The sequence below is a fragment of the Chinchilla lanigera genome, unplaced genomic scaffold, assembly GCF_000276665.1.
Source record: "Chinchilla lanigera isolate Chin_1 unplaced genomic scaffold, ChiLan1.0 scaffold00006, whole genome shotgun sequence".
Classification (NCBI taxonomy): Eukaryota; Metazoa; Chordata; class Mammalia; order Rodentia; family Chinchillidae; genus Chinchilla; species Chinchilla lanigera.
Window position 1 is genome coordinate 17,564,399 of NW_004955407.1, and position 25,526 is coordinate 17,589,924.

Sequence of the window (25,526 nt, forward strand, 5' to 3'; positions counted from 1 at the left end):
TCATGAATTTGTGTGTTATTTTCTTCCTAACTTTACATTTAAAATTATTTTATAGCTGGGGAATGAAATGGATTCATTTTACATCTGTGCACAAAAACACTTACTGGTAGCATAACCAAGAATGTAAAGTATGTGATCATTTATTTTCTTTTAAGATGCCATATTTTTCTACATTAATGTAAGAGAAGTTACAGTAATGATTGGAAAAATGCTACAAAGGTGATATTTTAAGATACTTTTTATGTCTCAGTTATATAGAGATATGACTATATTTTTTCCTCTAACATGCTCAGAGAAGGATAATAATTTTAAATAAAAACATAATATGCTATTGTACATTTTCTCCCTTTCTTTTTTTTTATTTTATTTTAAAAGTAAAAGGAAAACATAAACAGACAACATTTTACAAAATAGCAAAGGAACAGTACAGACAGTACGGAGTTACAAACAAAGTGGTAGGGAATTAGCAATGCTTGTTGTATTACATATTGATATCTTCAGAGTGGTTTCTCATGAAAACAGATATAGACATTCAATGCTGATCAACCAAGGACTCATTGACAGTTTCTTTCAGCAAAGAAATACAAAACAGTAGAACAGCCATGTTGACTATCCTGCATATACATACTTACAAACTTTCTCCTTCTTTCCCTTCTCTTTTCCCACATCCCAGTTGCCCTTTACCTTTGAGTGCTTTCCTATCAATTCACAATGTCTATCTTATCTCCTAGTTTAAACTAACTCTTTCAGGTCTTACACTAGTGAAAGAATGCGGTGCTTGCACCTGTATGTTTGATTTATTTCACTTATGAGTATGGTCTCTAGTTGTGACCATTTACCTATAAAAGCCTCTCTGAAAAAAGAGATCGAAGAAGATTTCAATGAATGGAAAACTATTTCTTGCTCATGGATAGGAAGAACCAACATTGTGAAAATGGCCATACTTCCAAAACTGCTCTACAGATTCAATGCAATTCCCATTCAACCACCATTAGCATACCTCACAGATCTTGAGAAAATATGCCTTAAATTCATCTGGAACCAGAAGAGACCCAGAATAGCAAAAGCAATCCTGGGCAACAAGGACAAGTCAGGTGAAATCACAATCCCTGACCGGAAATTATACTACATAAACCAAATGGTATTTGTGGTCATAAGACAATGGAATTTGATCCTTATTTCATGTAAAAATGAAACGGTATTACTAAGTAGATAGATTGGTGGCTTTCACATGAGTCTTTTCAGACAGCCATGTGCTGGTTTCAGGTGTTGGTGTTGCTAAAACAGTGCTCTTGGGTGGGCACGTTTTTATCACATGTTTATCACAGTGTTTTAGATAGTAAAAAGTTAAGTGTATATTTAAAACGTTTTATAATTATAGGTTTGTGTTTTTTTAACAAAAATGAATTCTAATATGTTTGTTTTTATTTTTTAAGTTACATAGATTCCTTGCTGTTCCTTATCTGTGCTTATCAGAATAACAAAGAGCTCTTGTCCAAGGGCCCATACAGAGGACATGATGAAGAGTTGATATCACATTACAGAAGAGAATGTTTACTAGTAAGTTGAACGTACACAGTATGTGTTTGTCTTTGGGCAGGCTTTTCAGACTTAGGCTAAAGATTGACTCTGTTAACTTTGCTAGGGTAGGAATTAGAGTGATATTTATACACTAGATTTGTTCCCTTAAGATTCAAAGTGTACTGAATTCCATCTTCTTCTTTATCCTATGTAGTATTTATTGATAAATCAAAAGTGTTCTTAAATTGAAATCAGATATTTTGTTATATATTTAGAGTTCATCATACTGCAGTACCCATTTCGGTGGGTAAGGAATGGCTACATAGATCATGATGAAATATTATTACTGCAGAAAACAAAGACTTAACTTTATGAATGTTGTATAGTTGATGTGCCACAGTGTTCTTTTTTTTTTTTTTTTTTTTTTTGAGACAGGGTCTCTCTGTGTAGTTCACGCTGGCTTTGGGCTTACTGTGTAGCTCAGGCTGGCCTCGGACTCACAGAGGTCCACCTATCTCTGCATCCTGAGTACTGTTTGCCACCACACCCAGCTTAAACAAGGTCCATTTTTGTACCTAGTGGTTGGTTGTTTCTTTCTCAACTATATGTTTTCGCTATATGTTGAAATGTTGCTCTTATTACAGACTTTTAAAAGTTACTTTATAAACAGTTTGCTTTAGTTCGTGTAACTCTGATATCTGAGTACATTGTTGATGTTCCTTGTATCAGCTAGCCTTCATGTCGTTATCTCATAGACCCCACTTAAAAATACTTTGGATTTCACTTTCAGTTAACTACTGACATCAGTTCTATGTCGTGAACTGCTAAGTTGTCATTTATTTCCTGTTAAAAAGTAAGGACAAATATGTTCACAGTACAGTACTGTATATATTTTTTGAATTTGTATAGGTTTATTATATGGATAAAGTATACTTTAAAATAGATCTAAGTAGATCCACTAGTGAAATGTACTTTCAGTAGAAATTACCAGTTTTAAACTAACTTTAGTGTACAGCTCTTTAACATTTTTGATTGGAAATAGTAAAATATTAGGATCTTACTGTTTTTCTCACTGCTGATTTTGTTGCATTTCAGTGCATTTTTAAACATAAATTGTTTGCTGTTTTATATCCATTGAGGGTTGTATTATATTTTTATTGTGGTTCTGGAGATCAAACCTAGAACCTCACCCATGCTAGGCACATACTGTACCACAGAGGTACATCCCCAGCCCCAGTAGTGGCTTTGTTATTTTGACCAGTTTCAGAAGCTAAAAATGCTCCCTATAAAGCAACATTTAAGTCATGTATTTCACGTTTTTAAAAATGCAGTTTTATTTAAGGATATAGCAATAAACATTGAATATGTTAAAAATTTTAACTTGAATACAAATAACTCTTGGGCTATGGAAACACTGTAGTGAAGCTGATTTTAAATATAAGTGCAATTTGGTGATTCCCCTGAAACGTTAGAAAAATGGAACTTTTTTTTTCATTTGTTGATAATAAAACAGCCACACTTAGTTATTTTACATGGGAAATTAGATAAAACTTCCTAAAGATTACTTTAGTGTTTCTTCGTGGAGTTTTTTTTCCATATTATGTTTTTATAGAATATCAGATTTTGAGGGAAACACAGCAAGACATGTTTATAAGATTTGTTTAAGACATGTTTATACAAGAAGCTCATCTTGTAAGAGACATATAAAATCCTTTTTATATTCTAGAGTAAGAACCAGTATCAGAAATACACAAAGTGGTATGTCTAGAATTGTTGGGAGATTCTTAAGGGAGAAGCACAGAACTGAATCTTGATCGTTACGTAGGAGTTTTGTACGTGGTAGAAAAAGGAGAACAGTCTAGTGAAAAGGACACCGTGTACAGTGATGGTGAACCTTCTAGAACTTTGAGTGATAACAAACAGCTGGCTGTGTCACGCATGCCATAGATTCAACACCACTGGCCTAGAATGTATACAACAGAAAATGAAGATAAATTTATTGTGGGTTAGATACAAAGTAGTGGGATTGGGAGGAAGAGAAGCCTGATGTCTGATGACAAAGAAGCTTATATTGCACCAGTGTAAGTTCAGTTACACTTTAGCATAATCAGTTTTTCCTCCCACTAGAAAATAATCCTGGCAGTGATTTACTGTAGAGAAATACAGATTGAGGTGAGGATCTCCAGAAGGGAAGACAGGCAGGACGTGAAAGCCTCCAGTAAGGCAGCAGCAGGGTGACTGTGCAGAAGACAGAGAAGCTGTTGAAGGCAGTGAAATTCAGGGACGTGGTAAGAGTTGAATGAGTAAAAGCAGAAATGGGAAAGTCAAAGGTGCCACACTTTAGTTTGAGGCTTAGCATGGGGAGTCAAGAGGAGAGTAAGAGTGGCTTTGAACATATTTCAGATGCTAGGCCATTGTTTGCTTCAGTGAACTGAACATTAAAATTTAACAGTAATCTTCAGAACAATAATTAACATGTATTAAATTATTTTTATAAAGAGAAAACTACTCTAGTTTTCTTCATTTAATCTTTTTAAGCAGTATATGAGGAAAATAATAGTGTCTAATTTTTCACATAAAGTAACAGAAGCTAAGAGATTTAATAATTTGTTCAAGATCAATTAATGGTAAGTTGGACTTTTAGTATAGTCCTCTTTGCACAGTAAAAATCAGTTCAATAAAAGTTACATAATAAAAAGACGTAATTTTTCTGTTTTAAATTCAGCTTTACCATTCATTATGATTCATTATGATTTCAAATTTAAACTCTTAAATATCATAGTTTTTGTGTATCAGTACTCTGTGTCTTATGTCTGTCTGATTTCATGGATTTCCCTGTTCTGAATTGGTGGTCAGCACTCCAGTCTACCGTCCTTTTTTATGAAGTTTTATTGAAATATAGCAATGACTGTTGATTTATATGTTATATATGATTTCCTTTGTCTAGTAATGGCAACATTGAGTAGCCAGCGCAAAAGCCCTAAAATAGTCCAGCCGAAATTTGCTGATGCCTACACCAAATTATAAGCTCCGTAAGAGTTTTTTGTTTGTAACTCTTTGAATCTGGAGAAGATCAAGAAGTAAACAATGGTTTGATTATTATGAATGAGTTTATTGTTCCATTTTTGCCCCTGTAGAAAACCTGGTAGCATGTAGTGTGTATTCAATAAAAATTTGTTGTAGAAAAAAGTGAATTACTTTTATCACCTTAACCTTCTTTATATTAAGGAATATAATAGTATGTATTCACTTGATGTTTATGAAGGAGATGAGTTTTTCAACATTAACATGGAACCTGAATTACTTTATTTTAAAGTTTGTTTTGAATGCTTATAAAATTTTCATACTGAGACAAGTTAATCTCTGGAGACTTTTAAGTGACCCCTCCAGTGAGGCTTGAAGTAATAAGGCTGAACATAAACTTTAAAAACACAGTGATCTCTTCTACACTGTATTTTGCTCCTGATTTGTTCTCTTGTTCTATGCATAGCTTTTTCTAAGAGACTATGTTGTAAAAGAGGCTGAGGTTATTTTTCCTGACTGTTATTTTTCAGTAGTCTTTATGAACATAAGTATTATTTTATCTTCAGTATTAACATTTACAGGTATTTTTACTTAATTAAAAAGTAAACAAAATATGTTCTTTTTTTCTCATTGCACAAAGAAATTAAATGAACAAGCTGCAGAACTCTTTGAATCTGGAGAAGATCAAGAAGTAAACAATGGTTTGATTATTATGAATGAGTTTATTGTTCCATTTTTGCCCCTGTTACTGGCGGATGAGATGGAAGAGAAAGATATACTTGCTGTAGAAGACATGAGGAATCGATGGTGCTCCTACTTAGGACAAGAAATGGAATGTGAGTTTAACCATTTGCTAGGAGGCACCTGATATGTTGGGGTTGGAAGCAATTAGAATACAGTGCTTTATATTTTGGGCATTTAAAAATATTCTGTAATATTTTCATATTCATATCAGTATGGTTTCTTTTCCTCATACTTACAAACTAAGTTGTATGTATTACTTTTGTCATTTGTATTTTATCTCTTGCCCCAGAATGGCAATTATTTTACGTAGTGTTTAGAAATAAAACATCAACTAGCCATTGCAAGCTAATAAATCAGATTGCAGATGATCACCTCATAATTTATCTCTATCTTTAGCTACATCTCCTTGTTTGTATTTGCAGCAAATCTCCAAGAAAAGCTGACAGATTTTCTGCCAAAACTGCTTGACTGTTCTACAGAGATTAAAAGTTTCAATGAGCCGCCAAAGTTACCTTCATATTCCACTCATGAACTCTGTGAACGATTTGCCCGGATCATGTTGTCTCTCAGTCGAACTCCTGCTGATGGAAGATAAACTGCACACACTTCCCCTGACACTGTATAAACCTTTTTAGTTCTTGACCCTTGCCTTCCTGTCACAGGGTTTGCTTGTTGCTGCTATAATTTTTAACTTTTTTTATTTTAATAACTGCAAAAGACAATGACTATACAGACTTTAGCTAGACTTCAAACAATAAAGCTGAGAATCGCATGGCACTCAGACTTTGTTTTAACCAGAACTGATGGATAATTATAAATCGGATTGATTTTATTATGGCAAAATTATGCTTTTGCCACCTTGCTGTTACAGTGTTACTTTGCTTTTATCTTTCCTTTATCAGCCGCTTTCCATTCCGTCTGGTCTCTTCCATGACTGCAGCCTTTAAGTGTTCGGCACTGTGTATTATACATATTTGGTAGCTTGTAAATGAAATTAAAGAATAAAGTTTATTTATGGCTACCTGTGTGTTTGTAAGCAGGTATATTGTATATTAATATTATCTTTTTAGTTAATATTCTCATGAATTTTGTCTTGGGATAAAGATTGGGTAATAAGTAGATAAATACGTTCTTTTATTCCTGTAATGGAAGCATATGCTAAGTTTACTAAGTGTTTAACATTTAAATATAACTATATTTTTTACTAAGTTCAACTTTGTGTGGCATCTAAACCTGTTTTGAACTCAGTTAGATTTTCACTGAAGTGACTGATTTTTAACTCAAGTGACATTGAAACTTTTAACTTTTCTTATATTAAGCTTTAGTGTTTTTGTTTTTTCTTTTTGTGTGTATTCCCAGTAATATAGCAAGGTGATTATTTCAAGTGAAACCTACAGAAGTACTTGACTAAGGGCTGTTTGTGACACTTAAACTATGTACCCATACAGAAATTCTTCTTAAAGGAGGACACTGTTTTACATTATATAATCATTCTATTTTTGTAAATTGTATACCATTTTAATTGAAAATGTTCTCTACTAATCAGTGCTGTGAAATGAAGTTGATATTGTTTAACTAGAAATTATGAGTATATTAACTGCTTTTATTTACATTAATTTTTCAAAAGGGAGAAATCTAAACATTTTATAGATGGAACTGCTGTTTATGATTAATGAAATAATATTGTGAATGAAAATCGAAATTGATGCTTTACAGGTACTCATGTTATAAAAACCTATTTTTGAATTTATAAAAATTTCTTTATAAATAATACTTTGTTAGCATAGTAAAATATATCATTATATTATGTGTATGTTTGTTATAGCGTCGTGCAAACTAGTGTTTTTAAAGTGCCTCTCACCAAAGATGCTGAGTGGAGGAAGAAGAAAAAATGTTTATCATATGAGTCTCTTTCTAAAAGTTTCATTGTATTGCTGTTACTGAGAAGGCATTCATACTTGTAAAGTTAAATTTTGCATATTGTAGATATCAAAGTGTATTTGGCTTTTAGATTTTAAGTTTCCTGCTGAACAGAAGTCCAGTATGGTTTTCAGGTATTGTTAAAAAATTAGTATCTTCATATGTATCATCACAGGTTTTGTAAAGTATCTGATATTTTATGATACTCTATTCTAATGGTAAAGTTGTTTGCATTTATATGTGTAATTGACTGCTGAGATACAGAAGTACTCAAATACTATATGGAAATTGTTCCTTCAAAAGGCATGTCCAAAGAATCTTATGTGGCTGTTTTGCTGAAGGTAAGTATTATTGTATTTACTTTGTACTTAAAAAAATAAGATTACTCATTCCTAGTAATGAGTCTGAAAAAACTTACTTAAAGCTCACCTTTGTACTCTTGTGTCATCTAGTCTTAAGATTTAGGTCAGTGAAATTTGTTTAATTTACTAGCATAAATAAAACTCACAGCTTAAGAAATAGAACCTCACAGAACTCTTGTCCAAGGGAAGTTTGACTTCAAATCAGATGACTCTTGTTTTGGTTACTGGTACTCTCTTCCCCCTCTCCCCCACCCCAGTTATATTTTGAAGTAATTTAGAGTAGTTGTCAAAGTGATAGAATTTAAAACCTGTAGTAATTCCTTATAAATGCATGGTTTAAGGAGACAATTACCGGTGAGGGAGCCAACCTTTCTAATTCTTTTCTAACATTCTTTGAAATACAATAATAATTATACACTAAAATTATAGTTTTCAGTGTATAATCTCCAGAACAGCTGCTTCACTACTGTCAGAACTGAAAATGCTTGAGCCCTGCCGCGGAAGTATGGATTTAAAACTCCTTCCTGTGTCTTTTAACCAAATTCTTCACATGATTTTGATGTCCACTAAAGTGTGAAAGCCACTGTACTAGATAAAAATATTTATAGCATTTTGTGCTCCTTAAATTTTTTTTTTTGTTTTTTTTCTGGTACCAGGAATTGAACTCACGACCTCATGCTTGCTAGGCAGGCGCTGTGCCGCTGAGCTAAATCCCCAGCCCCAGTGCTCCTTAAATTTATCGTATTTGTATTTACTCATGGTCCTTTTTTGGAAGCCTTTTCCTATTTCCTTTACTTGCAGTTTAAAGGAAGTGGCTAAAAATTTTTATTTTATTTTTATTTTCTTGCTTTGTTTGTATAGGTTCAGCAAGAAGAAGATGCATTTTCTCTTCTCTGATTTTCCAGAAGTTCATTGTCTTTGTTCAGTGTGTCAGACTTGTTAACTGTCTTAGTCACTTTACTCATCCCAGAGACAAAGTATCTGACGCTCCCAGGGTAAAGGAGGAGAGCTTTACTTTGGCTCTTTTACTATTTTACAAGATTCAGTTCTTGCGTGGTCAGCTGGCTCCAGGCAGAAGAGGCAGGATAGAAAGGTTTGGCAGAGGAAAGCTGCTCACCCTGTAGCAGCTGGGAAGCAGCGAGAGAAGTGGGAGGAGCTTGGGAGAGCGATACATCCTCCAGGCCACGTCGTCATTGACCCTTTTTCCCACCCAGGTCCCTGGTCTCCCCAGTAAGCCAGCCATAGGGCCCAGTGATCTAGTCACCTTCTATAAGCTCTGCCTTTGAACACATGGGGGTTTGTGGGTACATCCAGATAAAAATCATACATGAACTTACCTCTGGGTCCTACTCTTAGCCCCCCCAAAATACAAAATTTGAATGCTTGCTGGGTAATGAGGGAGGGTAGTTTTGTGTGCTTTTACATTAGTTTACTTGTTACTGTTTGTTTTGGCCATGATAATTTCATTCAAAGTATGTGTATTATTAGTATGCTGGGGTATAGCAGTAAACTGCTACACAACTTGGTGCCTTAAATAATAAATTTATTTTCTCAGAGCTCTGGAGCTGGACGTTCAAGATCAAGGTTGACATGTTTGGTTTCTCCTGAGGCATTTCTTCTTGGTTTACAGATGGCCGCCGCCTTATATCTTCACGTGGCCATGGCATGCTCTCTGCGCATGCATCCCTGGTGTATCTACCTTTTAAGGACATCAGGCATAGTGAATAAGGCCCCATCCTGATGACTCCTAAAAGCCTTATGTCCAAACGTAGTCACCTTAGGAGTTAAAGCTACAGCGTATCAATTCTGGTGGGTCATAATTTGAATTACAACATATAACAGCACACTTTTACTTCTTTCCACCAGTAAGAATGGAATTGTTAGCATCGTCTCTTCAGCATCAAGATATAATGCAGATATGTGCAGTATAGTTTTGCTCTTACCTCCATGGTATTTCCTATTACTTTAACTTTACAAATTAATAAAATTACAGCAATCCAAGGTAGAAATTGCCTGCAGTGCATTCATATCATATAATCTGTTCAGTATTTTCATTAAATGCATTTTGCTAAATAAAAATAGTCCATATTGACTTGTGTTTATTTCATCCATTTCACCTAATATTTTACCATGGGCGTATTTCTGTTTTCTTCTGCCTTTATCCTATTTCCCTCTTTTCATTCTTCCCTCTACATGCAACTTAAACATGGACCTTCTGTTCAGTTAAACTTACGCAGCATGCACGTGGTGCTCTTTTCCTGTCTTTCTTGAGTGGGAGTGGTAGGGAGAGGATCATTACTTTTGTAAAACTGACTATCCATCTGTCTTACACATTGTTTCTCCTTTTCCCAACATCTACTTCCTTTCTCTTTTCCTTTCCCTCCCTGGCCCATTTCCTGATTATCTTTGATACAAGTAACTAATAAGAAAAAATACTGGAATGGATACATTGATACAAAAATAATTAAAAATAAATGAGTCATGCTCCAGATAACTGCACAGTTGAATAGACATGAGCATACATTGCAGAATTTTACATGCCCTTATTTGTTCCATATGCCTTCCTTAGTATTTCACACACACACTACCATCCTCATCCTCTTACTCAGCTAGCTGCTGTAGTACTGAGTTTTCTTTTTCCTTACCAGGGAAAAGGGTGAGATTAGGTATGATCCTTCCATCAACTGTCACCTCCCTAACTAAATTTTTACTTAATTATTAGCCAGGATGTAATAAGGAGTATTATGAAGAAAATATAAATGACAATGTAGAATACGGTGAACTTACCAATTTAACTGAAGATACATCTATTATTTTGAGAATACACTCATCCTGTAGAAGTAACCCACTTTTTTTCACCTTTTAGAAGCCCCAAACCTGTTTTTCCTTTAGCAAATGGTTCTCTTTTTCAATAATCTAGAGCTACATCAAGATTTTCAACCCAGGTTGTACATCAAAATCATTGTAGGAAGAGCTTTTCCTAAGTACTTAGATCCTATGTGTGATGTGTAGGTTTCTTAAATGAAAACTGTTTGTAGGACATTGGGTTAAATAGTTGTTAGTAAATTTTAATTTACTGAAGACTTTTGTGTGGCCCTACCTCAGTTGTGGTTGAGCTTAGCTAAAGTTAGGAGGGTGAACTCGCTTTGTACACGCATACTCTCGCGCACACACACCCCCGTCTCCCACTGTTCTCCCTCCCTGATGTCTTTATTTGCATATAAGGCACTGGTCATACTGGACTAGTACTACCCTTATGACTCCTGAGGGGAGTCCCTCCCTCCCTCCCCTGCCTCTCCAGATCACATCCAGGCTGTTCTGAACTTGAGTGAATCAACTTTTCATGCCTCAGTTTGTAAAATAGAGATTACAGTATAACCTGCCTTTGAGAGGATTCTTTTAAAGATTAAATGTGTTTCTATATGAAAAATATTTTTAAAATATCTGCCACATACATATTCAATACTTGGCTGTTTTTACAACCAGACATGGTTGATTATTCCTCCTGGTTTTCAGGATTTTTGACTTCCTGATATATAGACCTCTTTGGGTTACTCTGCCTCTCCATTGTTTTTTCTTTTTCTATTTCATAAATATAGAAGACATGGTGCTTTCTATTAGTCTTCCCAGTCTGTCTATATAATTCACAAGTCAGTGGTTCTAACCAAAACTCCTTTGTGCTAGACTGATACATATTTGTAATTGTTTGACATGTGTACCTGGGTGTTTTAGAGGTACTTTAAACTTTGCTAGGGCTAGGGATATAGCTCAGTGGCACAAGTGCCTGCCTGGCAAGCGCAACGTCCTGAGTTCGATTTCCAGTACCAAAAAAATAATAAGCTTTGCTCATCTAAGCTGAATTTATCACTCAAATCTGATTTCCTTGGTTAGCGATATAAGAGTTCAGAAATGAATTACTCAAAACTTTACTGTTACTTTCCATCATTCGTATATATTGTCAAAAATTTTAATATGCCTTTACTGTTAACAGCTGATGAAGTTTCAGCTCTTAATTTGGACTATTAGGTTTGTCCCTCTGTACCACCCTGGCTTTACTCTTGCTCCTGTAACCCACGTTCCACACTGTTGGTAGACTAATCTTTCAAAGTTCTGCATGACTCTTTCCCAGTGCTTGGCTGCAGTCTTTTAAATGGGAGATTATGTCTTATTTTGTAGCCTGAGTACCAAACTATCCAGCAACCTAATCTGTGCTCTTGTAGCTGCTCCAGTCCTCTAGTCGCCCTGGATTTGGACTAATACAGTAGTCACTAGTTACTTAAATTTAAATTTTAAAGCAAATGAAATTTACAACTTCTTACGCATGCCACATTTCAGATGCCCAGTAGCAATACGTGACCGTTGACTACCATACTGGACAACAACGTTTTAGAACATTCACATTATCACAGGAGGTTCCATTGAATTAAACTCCCCAGACCCTTGCTGTTGCAGACATCTTTCCCTATTAATATCCTTTTAATGTTTAAACATACTCTGAAGTGCTAAGTGGAAAAAAGTTAGCCATCAGCACGTGTATCTCTATATTGATCCTGCCGTTAGACACTTCAGTATGTATATTCTTCAGATAGCATCTCTAGCAGCGTGTGTCCAATCAGGAAAGCCCATGATGGGTATGGGTTCAGAGACATTACAGTGTAACCCAGAGGTCATGATTGCAGGTTACAGTACCTCATCCTAGGGTAGGGGAACAAGAGAATAGTTGATGTTATCCGAACACTGAAGCTCTAAAAAAATGTCTGCGTGGTGATTTTGGCCCAGACCTCTGAGAAGGTTTACTACTTACCTGCTCTTAGTAATTCTGAAGGATGCAGTTTACAGATAGTTGGAGAAGTTGTAAAAGTCACAGGAGACAGTAATCAACTACCAGTATAATATCAGTACAAGCAAAATCTAGATCATACTTGCTTCTACCTTCCAAATTCCTTCTTGTACTTACTATTAGCAGGATGTGGGCAGTGTAAGAGGCACTAAAACCAACAATATCTTAGCCCCCTTTAAAGATTTTTTTATCCAAAGACATTAACTTTTAAAGCTCTAGATATTTATGGATTTGTGGAGACTATCTTCAGGGCCTCACAATTATATATATACTGGTTCCAATTGAAGTCTGTGGAAAGTATCAAGGAGGTTCTTTAGGTTTTTGTTTTTTTTTCCGGTACCAGGAATCGAACTCACGACCTCGTGCTTGCCAGGCAGGCGCTGTGCCGCTGAGCTAAATCCCCAGCCCTCTCAAATTAGTTGTTCGATGATGCTGTTTAATGTTTTATTTTTTTAAATTGACAACGGAAAGATATACCCCCTTTTTTTCATCATCGTGGGGATTGAACTCAGGACTTTTGCACTAAGCTATATCCCCGTGTTTTTCTGTTTTGTTTTTTTTTTTTCTTTTTTAACTTTTGTTTTTAATATTGGAAGGCAGCTATGCTCACCACTGCTTTTTGTTTTGAAACATGGTCTCACTAAGTTGTCTAGTCTGGGCACTGAATTTTCCAGAGTGCTGTGATTACAAGTATGCACACCGAAATCTGGCTGGAGTATACATTTAACCAGGAATTATGCTACCCATTCATTCATATATTTGAATGCCTGCCATGTGCCATACAATCTGTCAGTAAGTGTTCAAAACAAAATAGAAATGAAACAAACATAATCACTCAAATTCATCGCTCTTTCCAGAGTTGGGCACTTAACATTTTTGTGTTGATGCCTCTAGGCATCTTTCTATGCTTGCTCTGTCTGTCTACTTTGTAATAGAAGTAGACATTTTCAAGAAAATGTGTATATAGGTCCATCTCTCTCAATGCTATGCAGTATTTGGTTATAAGGAGAATATGCTGTCATGTTTACATGCATATAGTATAAGCTCCCATGTGTTTGTAAGGTTTATTTCCTGCTAAATTTCTAAATGTATAGTTTTCATCTGGACCACCAACTACACACATTTAAAATTTTGAATTAGTGTCATACTACTGGCACCACGTTCCATTGTACACTGACACCTGTAGTGCAGGACCCATTTCTTCATACAGTCAAACACAGACTGTTGATTATTTTTTAATGAAAGCCACGTTTTCATTACATTTTTTGATGAGTACATTTTAATATGTTAATAGGCTATTTGCATTTCTTGTGTAGTTAACTACCTGTTTATACTTTTTCTTTCAGGTGTGTAGGTCTGTAAGTTTGCAGTGCCTCATTTTAGGAATAAGTCATTTTTATAGATATTACAAATATTTTTCTGCTGTCATTCACTTCCAGGTTGTGGTTTTTCACATAGTCAAATCAGTTGACTGCATTATAATTTCTGTCTTTGGTCTAATGTTTAAAATGAATTTTCCCTGACCAAATTTAAGACTACTTGATTTCTCTGGATATTTTTATAATTGTAATTTGATGTTAAATTTTTTCCTTGGGATTGGGTATTGAACCCAAGGCCTTTCCAGTGAGCAACGTCCTAAGCCCTTTTTATTTTTTTGAGATGGTCTTGCTATGTGACTAAATTGCCCAGGGTGGGCTCCAATTTTGATCCTCCTAAGCATCTCGGAGTACTGAGATTACAGGCATTCACTGTCTTGCCAGGCTGTTTATCAGCCTTTAATGCAGTTTACTGTTTTATTAGTTCAAGCGGTGTGACGAAGATTGGTCATCCTCCAGCGTTACCCAGTTGTCGTAGTACCATTTATAAAATAACCTCCCCTCACTGAGCTAAAGTACATGCTGTCACATCATAGTTTTTGTACTTGAGACTTAAAAGCACTGCTCACTTCCATTTCTTTTGTCTATTCAGCTATCACTGAGTTAATCACCATTGCTTCATTTTTTTAACATTGATTTAAAAATTGTCTTATAACCAGTCTACTTTCATATATAAATCACAGGCATAACTCCAACATGTGTACATGCCTGCTCCTCATTTTCTTTCAGAATTTCTGTAGCACCTTACAAGTAAATTTTAGAGTGATTTAATCTTCCTTCAAGTAAAAATCTGTTGGCATTCTAATTGTAATTGTATAGACTACAGAGATAGGGCATAGAATAGAATATATACAAAAACTGATGCTTTTACAATACTGACTATTCCTCTCCCCTAATACTGTTTTTCTGTTAGAATTCTATGTCCCTCAGTAGAGTTTCCAAATTATTTTCATTTCTCTTTAGATAAACCTAAGTATCTTAATGATGTCTTTTAATGTTTTTGCAGTGTTTGGGACTGAGCTCAGAAAAAAAATTTCTGAGCATTTCCCTAGCATACACAGGGCTCTGAATTTGATCTTCTGACATTACCAGAAAAAAAGAATTATTTCGGTATTGAATTATTTGAAAAAAAATTTCAAAAGTTTTGGTCTCAGAAGCTTTTACCTCTAAACTTATTAAGAACCTCAAAGAAGTTTTGTTTAGGCAAGCTTTATCTTGATATTTAATTTTTTCTTTTCTCCTTTTCTTTCTTATTTATATTTGAAAATTGTGTGTTTAAATCCAAGGCTGGTGCTTGTGAGGATATGAAATCCTAATTATTACTGTCACCACTCCTTACACAAAAACTTAAAAGTTATGCTGTGACAGAACCAGATTAACCCATAGAATCAGACTTTGGACTAGAAGAACTAAAGCATTAATCACTGAAAATTTTGAAATCATTTGTCATAATAAATTTTAGAAATTTATATAATTTATTAAAAATAAAATTGGTATAAATTTTGAACATCATATTCCTTTGAAATTTCACCCGGTAAGAACTGTGTTTTGCGTTGCAGTTCCCTTACCCCTGTTTTGATAATGTCTCCTGGAAGCAGTCTGACCTTCCGTGCTTCCCTGCTCTCAGGCATTTCAGTCCTGCACTATCTGTTGACCAAACACTGAAAAGAGTTGCTTCTTCATACTTTTATTTAGCTTTGTGGTTATTTATGACAGGGAAGTTACTCAGACATTCGCTGTTTCATGATGCTTAAGTCACAGAAATCTGTAAATCTTCTCAAATATAGCATGGAAGTATCATTAACATCCTGGAATAACAATTTCTTCACACAAAAATAGTAAACATGAAGGAAAATTTTAATAAATTTAGCACACTGAAAAAATGCCCTGAAGAGTATGAATACACAAACCAGGTAGTGGACAAAGATATTTGCATTGTACAACATGACTGCATTAATAAATTTTATACACATGGATAAGACGATTAGGATACACTTTCTGAAGTGTCCCTGGTTTCATAAAAAGCAAATAGTCTACTGAAAAGTTCATACACCTCATGGTTAACAAAATTGAGGCATTTTCATAAGCCTTAAAATACAAATTACTGGCAACTATGGTAATTTTGAAATCCTGGCAGGATTAGCAAGTTAAAGAGGTAAAGAAAAAAAATCACAAAATGAAAAAGTGCACATTTAAATCAATACAAACATTAGGTCACACAAAAATGCCTGATAATCCAATAAAAAATGAATTTGAACACAGAAGAATATCCAGATGATTGGTAAGCATGAAAAGGTGCTCAACAAAACCATAAAGAGATATCACCAAACATACAAGCTTTGGCAAAATTTCAACTTTTGTTATGCAATGTTGGTTAGGATGTATAACCTCCAAACTAAGGCAAGACGAGGATTGCCATGTAGGTAATTGGGCTAGGGGTTACTTTGGGGAGGAGACATTTGAAAGGGACATCTGGGAGTCCTCTGGACTTACTTCTAACTTTATGTGACTCCCTGTTGTAATTTTGTCCATGTAAATTTGCAACAAATGCAACTAGAGACCATACTCATAAGTGAAACAAATCAGACTCACGTGTATAAACACTGTATTGTCTTTTTATGTGAGAAACAGTAAATAAGGTCCAAAATGCATAATAGATATTATGAAATAGGAAGAAATTGTTCAAAAGGGGAAAGGAACTAGGATGAGGGAAAGGGGAAAGAAGGGAAGGAAAAGAAAAAATACAAAATAGGTATACTACCAGTTTCTCCTAGTTTATTGAAAAGAAAGGTTTGTGCTAATTTCGTTTGGAGAATTTTTTATGCCCGTATCTTGTACTCTGATTAACTACTTTAAAGATAACAACATGCCGTATAAGGCTGAGGATTTAGCTTGGTGGCGCAGTGCCTGCCTGGCAAGCCGAAGGTCCTGAGTTTGATTTCTGGCTCCCCCCACAAACCAATGTATTAGCTATTGTTATTCTCCTATTATTTTGTTATAAAATTTTGTTTTACTTTTTTCCATAAAATAAAAAATAATGGCAACAGAATTATAAATTTGGAGTTTAGAATTGTGTGCTAGTGATACAAATTTGAAAACCATCAGCTCTGAAATGCATTTGTAGCTAAAGGAATTCACCCCATCAAGCTATAGGGTGTTGTACAGGTAGGAACGGAGGCAGGACTTCGGAGGATCATAAACGGGCCTGTTTGTGGAGGCAAACCCACATTGATAAGAATAGAGAAAGGACTAGGCGCGTCTAGTGTCTCTTAGTTTAAGAGAATTTTCTGACATTGGGAAGTGCTCACTTACGTGAAATACGGTACTTCTGAGTAAAATGAGGGTAGGCCGTGCTGACCGTGGTTGTCGCAGGGGGTGGGGACGAAGGCATGGTGGAGATGCGTGAAGAGTTGAACGGGTTTTTTTTCCAGCATCCTGGCTAACAGTGCAGCTACAAAATACTCCCGTTAACGAGATTCTTAAAGAATTGGATAAAATATTAGCACAGTTCTAATGAATCCCTTAGGCTGGGAAGAAAGTAAACAATATTCTCAATGGCCGAGAATCAAGAAAGCCTGAGTCAGCTGGCCATGGTGTAACCACCTGGGCTAGGTCGCCAGTGCCTGCAGCGCCTTCTTTCTGGGATACCATAGCAGCAATATTGCAAATCTGAGTCCAAGCTCCTATCTCAAAATAAAAAATAGGCTGGGAATATAGCAAAGGCCCTGAGTTCAATCCTCACTACTGAAGGAAAAAAAAGCCTGAATTTATTTTGATAAATTATGGTAAAATAAAGATTAAATTACTTTTGTAGCCTCCCCACAGAAAGTATTAGAAAATTCTTGACATATGATGGGGTACAGCTAAAATGTAAGAAACTTAGGTTTCTTGATAATAATAATGATATTTTTTGCTGTCTGTAATATTTTTGTGATTTCAATACTTAGTCCAAGTAATATTAACTTTCTTACATAATTTTTCCACTTAACATTTTTTCCCCACTGTAAATTGCATTTTTGCACCCATAAAATTGATATCACAAAAATAAGCATGGGGAAAAAAGTCTAAGGCCTGGCAAAATCATCAGGAAAAAAGAGGAAAGCCACCCTCACAAGGACGGTGATAAACACAAAACTCGTCTCTTTTCCCGGTTTACTGAGGAGAACAATTCACCACCATAAGCCAACTACCTGGATATGTGACTTGAGGCAGAGCTGACACTGCGTACATGATCTGAAATCTCAAGATGAGAACTTCAGCACGTTTTTTCTTAACTTTAAGTGGTGCCAGGTCTGTAATGATAGTAAGAATCTGACAGTAGCAAATTCATATCATTTATGGGTCAAGCCTCTTACACCCAGAAAGGTTAAAAAGAGCAGTGTTGAGGAATCTATAGGGTCTTTTTTTTTTTACTTTTACAATTTTTTTTATTTTTTAAAAAAATATGTTACTCTGTTTTTTTTTTTTTTATATTAGCCATAACCAAGATATAAATGTTTGTGGAAAATGCCATAAAGAATTCTTTTGGATATGAATTTGCCTCAATTTTGGTGGTAGTTATACACAATGAAAAAGGAATTTTTAAATTGAAATGATGTAGTAAACATGTTCATATTTATCAGATTGGTCTTCCAAGAAATATGGCCTTCAATGAACTTTAGCTGCTCTCTGTGATCCCCTGCTGGCACGAGAAGTACCTCACAGAGCCTGTGAGGGGAGCACTAGAAGCATCTTGTTTAGGGGCTGCTTCAGGTCACTCGAGGCTCTGCCCCTATTTCGATCCTTCACATCCAGGCTCTCATAGATGTGTGAAGTAAAAGTCAACCGTCTTGGCTCTGTAGGGCCCTTACGCCCCAGAGTTCTCAGCTGGGTTGGCTGAAGCTTTGATCGTCACAGTTGTTTACTCCGTACCCAAACCTAGCTTTCTTTATTCCTTCATAGGTGTGATCCAGCTCTGCTTCTGTAGAACCTAACTTCCGCCCCATGTTAACGCAAGATACTCTTCTGCGACCAAGTTTCTCCAGTATACTGATTAAAAAGTAGAAGGAAATTCATCTTGCGAGCAATTGTTTCTTATAATAGTAAATACTTATTTGGTTGAATAAACATGTCTGTTATCAGTTTCATTAATCCGAACCAGTTCATCTGTGTATGATCACTACTGGCTAGTAGTATGCCCAAAATAACGATGATAAGTAGTTGAAGTAGACGCTTTCCTAAGATGAAAGCTGACTAATTTTTAAAAATGAGTAAATTTTTACTATGCCGTCACCAGTGTGCCCATTCTTTTAATCACTTTATTGGTAATTTTTTAAATGTTCATTGTTGAAGAAAGATAGTTGACTGTTGTCTTCTAAATTCCCAGTAGGTGGTGTCATAATACTGTATTTGGGGAATAGTTTTTTTTTAATTGAGAAAGAAAAACCTACTATATTTGTTCAAATACTGCAGAAGGGCTCTCATTTTAAAACTGCTTTCCTTTGTATTCTAAGATGACACTGCTATAAACCTCTTAATTTTATATATTCCTTCAATTTACATTTCAAGCAGAAATTATGTGCTGAGTGACAGCACAGTACTTTGTTCTTTTATTCTCTAGGGTTATGCAATATAATTAGAAGAACAAAACAACCAAAAGACCAAAAGATTCACAGAAAAAAAATTCCATGTTTTTTCTTTTTTATTCTCATATACTAGATACATAAAAATGTATTTATTTTGCAAATCAAACAGGATGTAAGACCTGTCAGTTTAACTATTGTAATCTTTATTTTGTACTGGAAATATTTTCTACTGATGGCTATTATTTTCACCTACCTATGTCTTCAGTGATTAACCTTGCTGTAATTCAGCGATTTCACATTGAATTTAATGTAGTATTAATTTTCCTAGGCTATGTTTTTGGAATCCTTTTACATTTGCTTTGGCAGTGCAACACACACACACACACACACACACACACACACACACACACACACGCACTCAGATGGTCACACTCATTGCCTCTGGCAAGGATGACTCCCAAGATGGTATGATATGTTCTATGCTTTCAGTATCTCTCCAGCTGGATTATAGATGCAACCTGTGGGTTAGTATGTACTTTTTGTTCATCTTTGTGATCACCGAAATGCTTGTTTTCAACTAGGAAAATACTGTAAACATAGATTATCATCACATCCGTGTTAAATAAATGTGATATTATTTAAGTCTAAACAGTGAACTTCTTACATTCCAGAAATAATGAGTCCGCATTGTGAAATCTTTTACAGTATTTTGATAATTAGATGCTTGAATCAGAGATATGTTCTCCATGGATTTTTCTTTAATGGAATGATGTAAGTTCTTTTGATAAAGTATGAATATTTCACTCATTTTAAAAATCTAAAGAAGTTAAAGCATTTTACTTTGTATTTTCTGACAATGTTAAAGATAATTTTTGAAAAATTCTGAAATATCTCATAAAATTTAAGGAAATGTTGACACTCAGGCCTTTGCAAAGTTAGGAAATGTGGGAATCTCAGAAACCTTAGCAATAAGGTTGATATTCCCTAAGAAAGTTGTCTGTTCATATAATCACTGAATATAGTAGTTTGTGGAGCTATTTTGTTAGGGCCTGTGTTTGACTCTAAATTCTAATGATTTCTACAAATAATGCCACTATTTCTTCTCAATAGCCAGAATCCATTGCCTTTTGTGTTATGGGAAGAATTATGTCCCTCCACCTGCAAAGTTTATCATTTGAAGCCCAAACCTTCAGTGCCTCACAATGTGACAATATTTAGAGATAGTCATTAAAGAAGTACCTAAGTTAAAATGAAGTCATTAGGTAAGGTTGTCCTGTAATATGAGTGGTAACCCTATCAGGAAAAAATTAGGATACAGAGATTTGGACATGGAGAACCAGAGGGAAACACAGGCTGAGATAGCCATCTATAAACCAAGAAAAGAGACCTCATTAAAAACAAAGAGAAAACCACACACCCTGCTGACACCATGCTCTTAGATTTCTAGCCTCCAGAATTGAGAGATAATAAATTTTTGTTAAGCCACCCAGTCTGTAGTACTTTGTTATGACAGCCCTAGCAACTAATAGGAGCCAATACTTGGGTCTTTTTGTTTCCTGCCTTGGTGAAAAGGTTCTGCATCTTTCTTTGCAGCTTTTTAGAATACAGTTCTAGGGCAGTATTGACAGAGACTAGGTCAGTGGGTCTGAGTCAGCACCTTAGCTGTTACATGTTTAGCAAATACACCAGGTGGTTCTAATAATGGTGCTCTTTGGTGGCATTCTCTGTGAATGTCATAAAATCTCAGTTATATACTCTGGTGAAAGTGACTCATGTGCGGTGAAAAAAATTTTTAGAAATTAGATTCAGAAACCCACGATCAAGATTTAAAACTTCAAATGGAGTTTTATTTCTGGAAGTGGTATGACCAAGATCTTCAGAACTGTATTCCCTTGTGAATAGCCACAAAGAAATAAGTGTACAAAATAAAGTGCGTACAACTTTTTGGAAGCATTGGAGAACTACTAAACAGTGAAGACTAAGAGTTACAGACTTATAATCCAGGACAGAATGACAGCCCAGGCAAAACCCCAGTATCAAGTGCCACTTTTCAGTGTGTTTAGTGTCAGAAAGAGGAGGCTCAGAGGCGAGAAATTGGAGCCCTTGCTTCAGGCTGACTCCTGGGACTGAGAGGTTGGGAGGGAACCGAATGGGGAACTCACGACCCAGTTTAGGACTTTGAAAACACCTCTAACTGGCATCTTACTGGGTCACAATCTTAAGAATAAGGGTAAGCAGAAATAGACCAACATCAAAGGGAGTAAGGCCCAGGTTTGAGTCACTTCAGTGACTCATGAGATTACATTAAACAGGATCACTTAGTGCACCTCAGCTAGATGCCTACTGCAGTAAAAAGTAAGCCCTCTCCTAGCAAGGATATGATATCCAGACGTGCAAGTGGCCCCTTCAAACTTTGCACATAATACCCTGCCTTCACACAGATCAAACAAAATAGCATCAGAAGACATGACTTTGATTTAAAATAACAAGGAAGAAACAGATACAGTGAGATCCAAAATATACATCAAGTGTGATAAATAGCTTCAAGAAATTAAATGACATGAGAAAATTTTTGTCAAATCACTGTAAAATAGAAGTAAATAATACTTGAAAAACTAAAAATTGTATTTCAGAACATAGCATAGATTGAACTTCAGATTGGATACAGCTGGACAGAAAGAATACTGATGAATTAAGAGGACAGGTCAGAAATGTTTAGATTGAAGTGCAGAAATGTAAAACTAATTTTTAAAATACAGAGAGGGAATATAAGACATATGGAATTTAATAAAATATACCAACATACGTTTTGTTTGAGAAAAGTGAAAAGGTCTGATGACAGAAGTCCAAGAACATGTTTGAAAGGCACTAGAAACCCTCTGTAAGGTATATGCAAAGAACATCACCTTCAAGCACAACAGACTGCAGAGGAAGACAAAAATTTGAAAGCATTAAAGACCCAGAGAATAAAAACAGTATCTTGAAAGAAGTAAAATGATATCTGACTTCTTATGATAAACTATACAAGGCAGAATGTTATTGTTTTACTTATTCATAATTAACTATTGATATCTAAGATAGCACTTCTTAATAAACCTTTTAAACTTGCTTTAAAATAGACAATGTTGAAAGAAAACTGGAAATTTACCATCTATTCAGCAAATACATTTTTCAAGAATACAATGGCATCAAAGCTATCTTGGCAAAAATATCTGAACAGTTCTATCACTGGTAGATCCAAAGAACTGTTAAAGGATATTCTTCAGACGATAGTGATCTTAAATGACATATAGAAATGCAAGAATGAATGAAGACCAAATGTAAAAAGTAAACACAGGGGAGAAGAATATTAGGATGGTAAAATAAGGACCTTTGACAATCTGATCTATAAAACAATGAGGATACTGGAAAAAATGATCAAAACCATTTTTTTTAAACTGTGGACAGCCAGGCATGGATGTGCACCCCTGTAATCCCAGCACTCGGGAGGCTGAGGCAGGAGGATCATTGCAAATTTGAGACCAGCCTGGGCTAGAAAGTGAGGTCAAGGCCAGCCTGAATTGCACAGTGGGACCCTATCTCAAAAATAATAAATAAATAAACAAACTGTAGGCGTTAACAAAATATTTGTCATAATCTGAGGAGTGTTCATTCAATAAATGAATGAACTTCCATAAGAAGAGAAATCTTTGTGCATTTTAATTTTTCCTGTTTCCAGTCTCTGTCAATTCTTTGGTAGTCTCAAAAAGCCAGCTGTCGAAAAGATTCTCAAGGACATAAAATAGGTTTGATAATCCCCAAAGCACTCCATCTCCAATGAAGTATTACTATTTGACCTGTTCTACAGTTCCCAGGAAAAGCCCGAGTAAACAGTTTTTGTTTGCTTGTTTGTTTGTTTGTTTTTAATTTGGACTCTCTAAAACCTGAAGGCATTTGTGATAAATAACCAATGACAATTATTTAACATCCAATGGATTCCCTGAGATTGGTGGGAGAAACAAGAGTCTAACATGAAAGACTAATCTTTGACCAACATCAGAGAAAAACGTCTAGGTTCTATAGGTTTTCTTGAAAAGCTCTGACATATTCCTGGGACATATGTGAAAGCCACATGTGGACGTGGATATGGCATGCCCCAGAAAATACAAAGAGCCCTTGATCTCTCATAGAATAACACAAATAGAGCACAGCGATCTCACTCAGCAGAGGACAGATTAGAGCACAGAGGCTGAGGCGGCAGGAATTTGTGCAGAATACTAGAGAAGGAGTCATTTTTCAGGGGCTAAAAAGTTAGAGATGTGAACATGGAGTTCTTTCTTTGGCTCTTTCCCTTCCAGGGCATTGTTTCATATTCCAGTGCTATTTTCTTAGCATCAGGTTTTTGGTTTCCTCATCCAGAAACATTGATTTTTCACAGTTGTCTTCCAGTAGTCCCCCCAACACTCTGTGTTATCTCTCCATACTTTAAGATTTTCTATTGCCTTCTAGCTTCCCTTGTTACTGTTAAAATTCTATGACCAATTTATTTATAATAAATCTATCATTATGATACCTTTATAGGTAGTCTTCACTATCTAGTGATTTTAATTAATCAATTTGGTGTTCTTTTTAACTACAATATTTCTAAGTGTGTTTCTTTGTATTTATCCTATTTAGGACATAATGGCAGATAGTTTTCCCTCACATAATCCTTGAAGACACTAAGGCTCAATGATTTTCTTGTCATAGTCTTTGTTCAACTATTGGATGGGAAAAGAGATTACAGTATTGGAGAGGAATCTTGGCTTCTTAAAGTCTTTGAACAGTGTTACAAATCATTCTCACTTTTCACTGGACAAACAGTAGTCTCATGGCTTCATTTAGATGTTTGTAGGGCTAGAGACATGTACTCCATCGTGAGGGAACGGCTTCATAGTTAATCCTCTTTTTTAGGCATAGAATAATACATTTTACCTCTCTCTAAGGGAAATAACGAAAAGCTTCACTTAGCTATTATACCCAGAAAAATCCAAGCTTTCTGGATGATGCTCAGCATAGTAAATTGAATGATGCACTCAAATCAAATCCTAATCCCTGAGACATATAAATGTTACCTTATAAGAAACAAGGTTGCTACCAGTGTGATTAAATTTAGGTTCATGATATTGGAAATTGCAGAGATTATCACAGCAGAGGTAGGATAGCAGTCACCGAAAGCTCAAGAGACAAGGAATGGACATTCCCCTAAGGCCTCTGGAGGATCCATCACCTTGGCTTCAGTCCATTGAAACTGATAGTGAACTTCTACCTTTTTATTTTATTTTTCTGATACAGAAAATCACAGTGTTCTGTACTCTTCTAAGCAAGAAATGTGCATATGACCTGAGCTAGAGAAATCAGGCTTATCCTCCAAGGACTTTGCATTGGAGGTGAGAGACCTAAGAAGAGTGTTTGGAGCTCATTATTTCCTGCTGTGCTTGACGGGATGATCAAGCAGTGCTTGCCATCTAGAACTCTAAGGAAGCTCGGTTCATGTCTTTCATAAGCCTGGTTCTTTTTTCACAGTCCCTGTCAGTTTTATAATTTCTCCAGTAGCATGAAAATAAATTTCATATTTGCTTAAGTTAGATATTATAGTGTCTGTTGTTTGCAATTAAATAACTTTAAATATATAACAAGATATGAAAGTAAGTTCTGACATCTTGAGGGAATTTTGAACCTGGTAGAATGGGGGTATGTATCACATCTGAATTGGAAAGAAATGAAATAGAATATTAACTTATAGATTTATTTGGGTAAGGGCAGTAGTGCTCCTTAACATTTCTACATATTATCTCAAATCCTTTAATGCATGCAACTTGAAAGTGGTAGGAAGTGGCTTTCCATCCTGATAAATTCACAGGTACTTCAAAGTATGTAATCTGACATGTACAGAAATCCTCTATTTAAAAATACACAGTTTATCTCTTTTCATTTGGGACATTTATCAATATCTTTGTGTTCCTTCAAGCAGTAGTTTTACAAAGGGAAATTTCCTTTCAAACAGCAGATACAAACACACCAGTTGTGTTGGTTTGGGGTTTATTTTGCAAGGGGAGCAATGTAATACAGGACACATACTTTATATGATTATTTATAATAGCCACCCAAAGAACAGTATACAAATGAGTGCAGGAAATCTGTCCACACACTAAGA

At 35.4% G+C, this 25,526-nt stretch overlaps 1 protein-coding gene across 6 annotated transcripts in view; it reads left to right on the forward strand.

The window, feature by feature from the left end:
- The window catches only part of Usp25 (ubiquitin specific peptidase 25), a gene marked incomplete at its 5' end in the record, with an annotated part of 142,840 nt that extends 135,100 nt beyond the window's left edge, over positions 1-7,740 (forward strand). For all 6 annotated transcript variants that reach the window (XM_005375571.2, XM_005375573.2, XM_005375575.2 and 3 more), the window contains 3 exon segments: positions 1,437-1,560; positions 5,186-5,381; positions 5,712-7,740. In XM_005375571.2, the coding sequence (XP_005375628.1) occupies positions 1,437-1,560; positions 5,186-5,381; positions 5,712-5,884 (493 nt within the window). In that variant the 3' untranslated portion in view covers positions 5,885-7,740.
- Between the last annotated feature and the right edge of the window lie 17,786 nt (positions 7,741-25,526).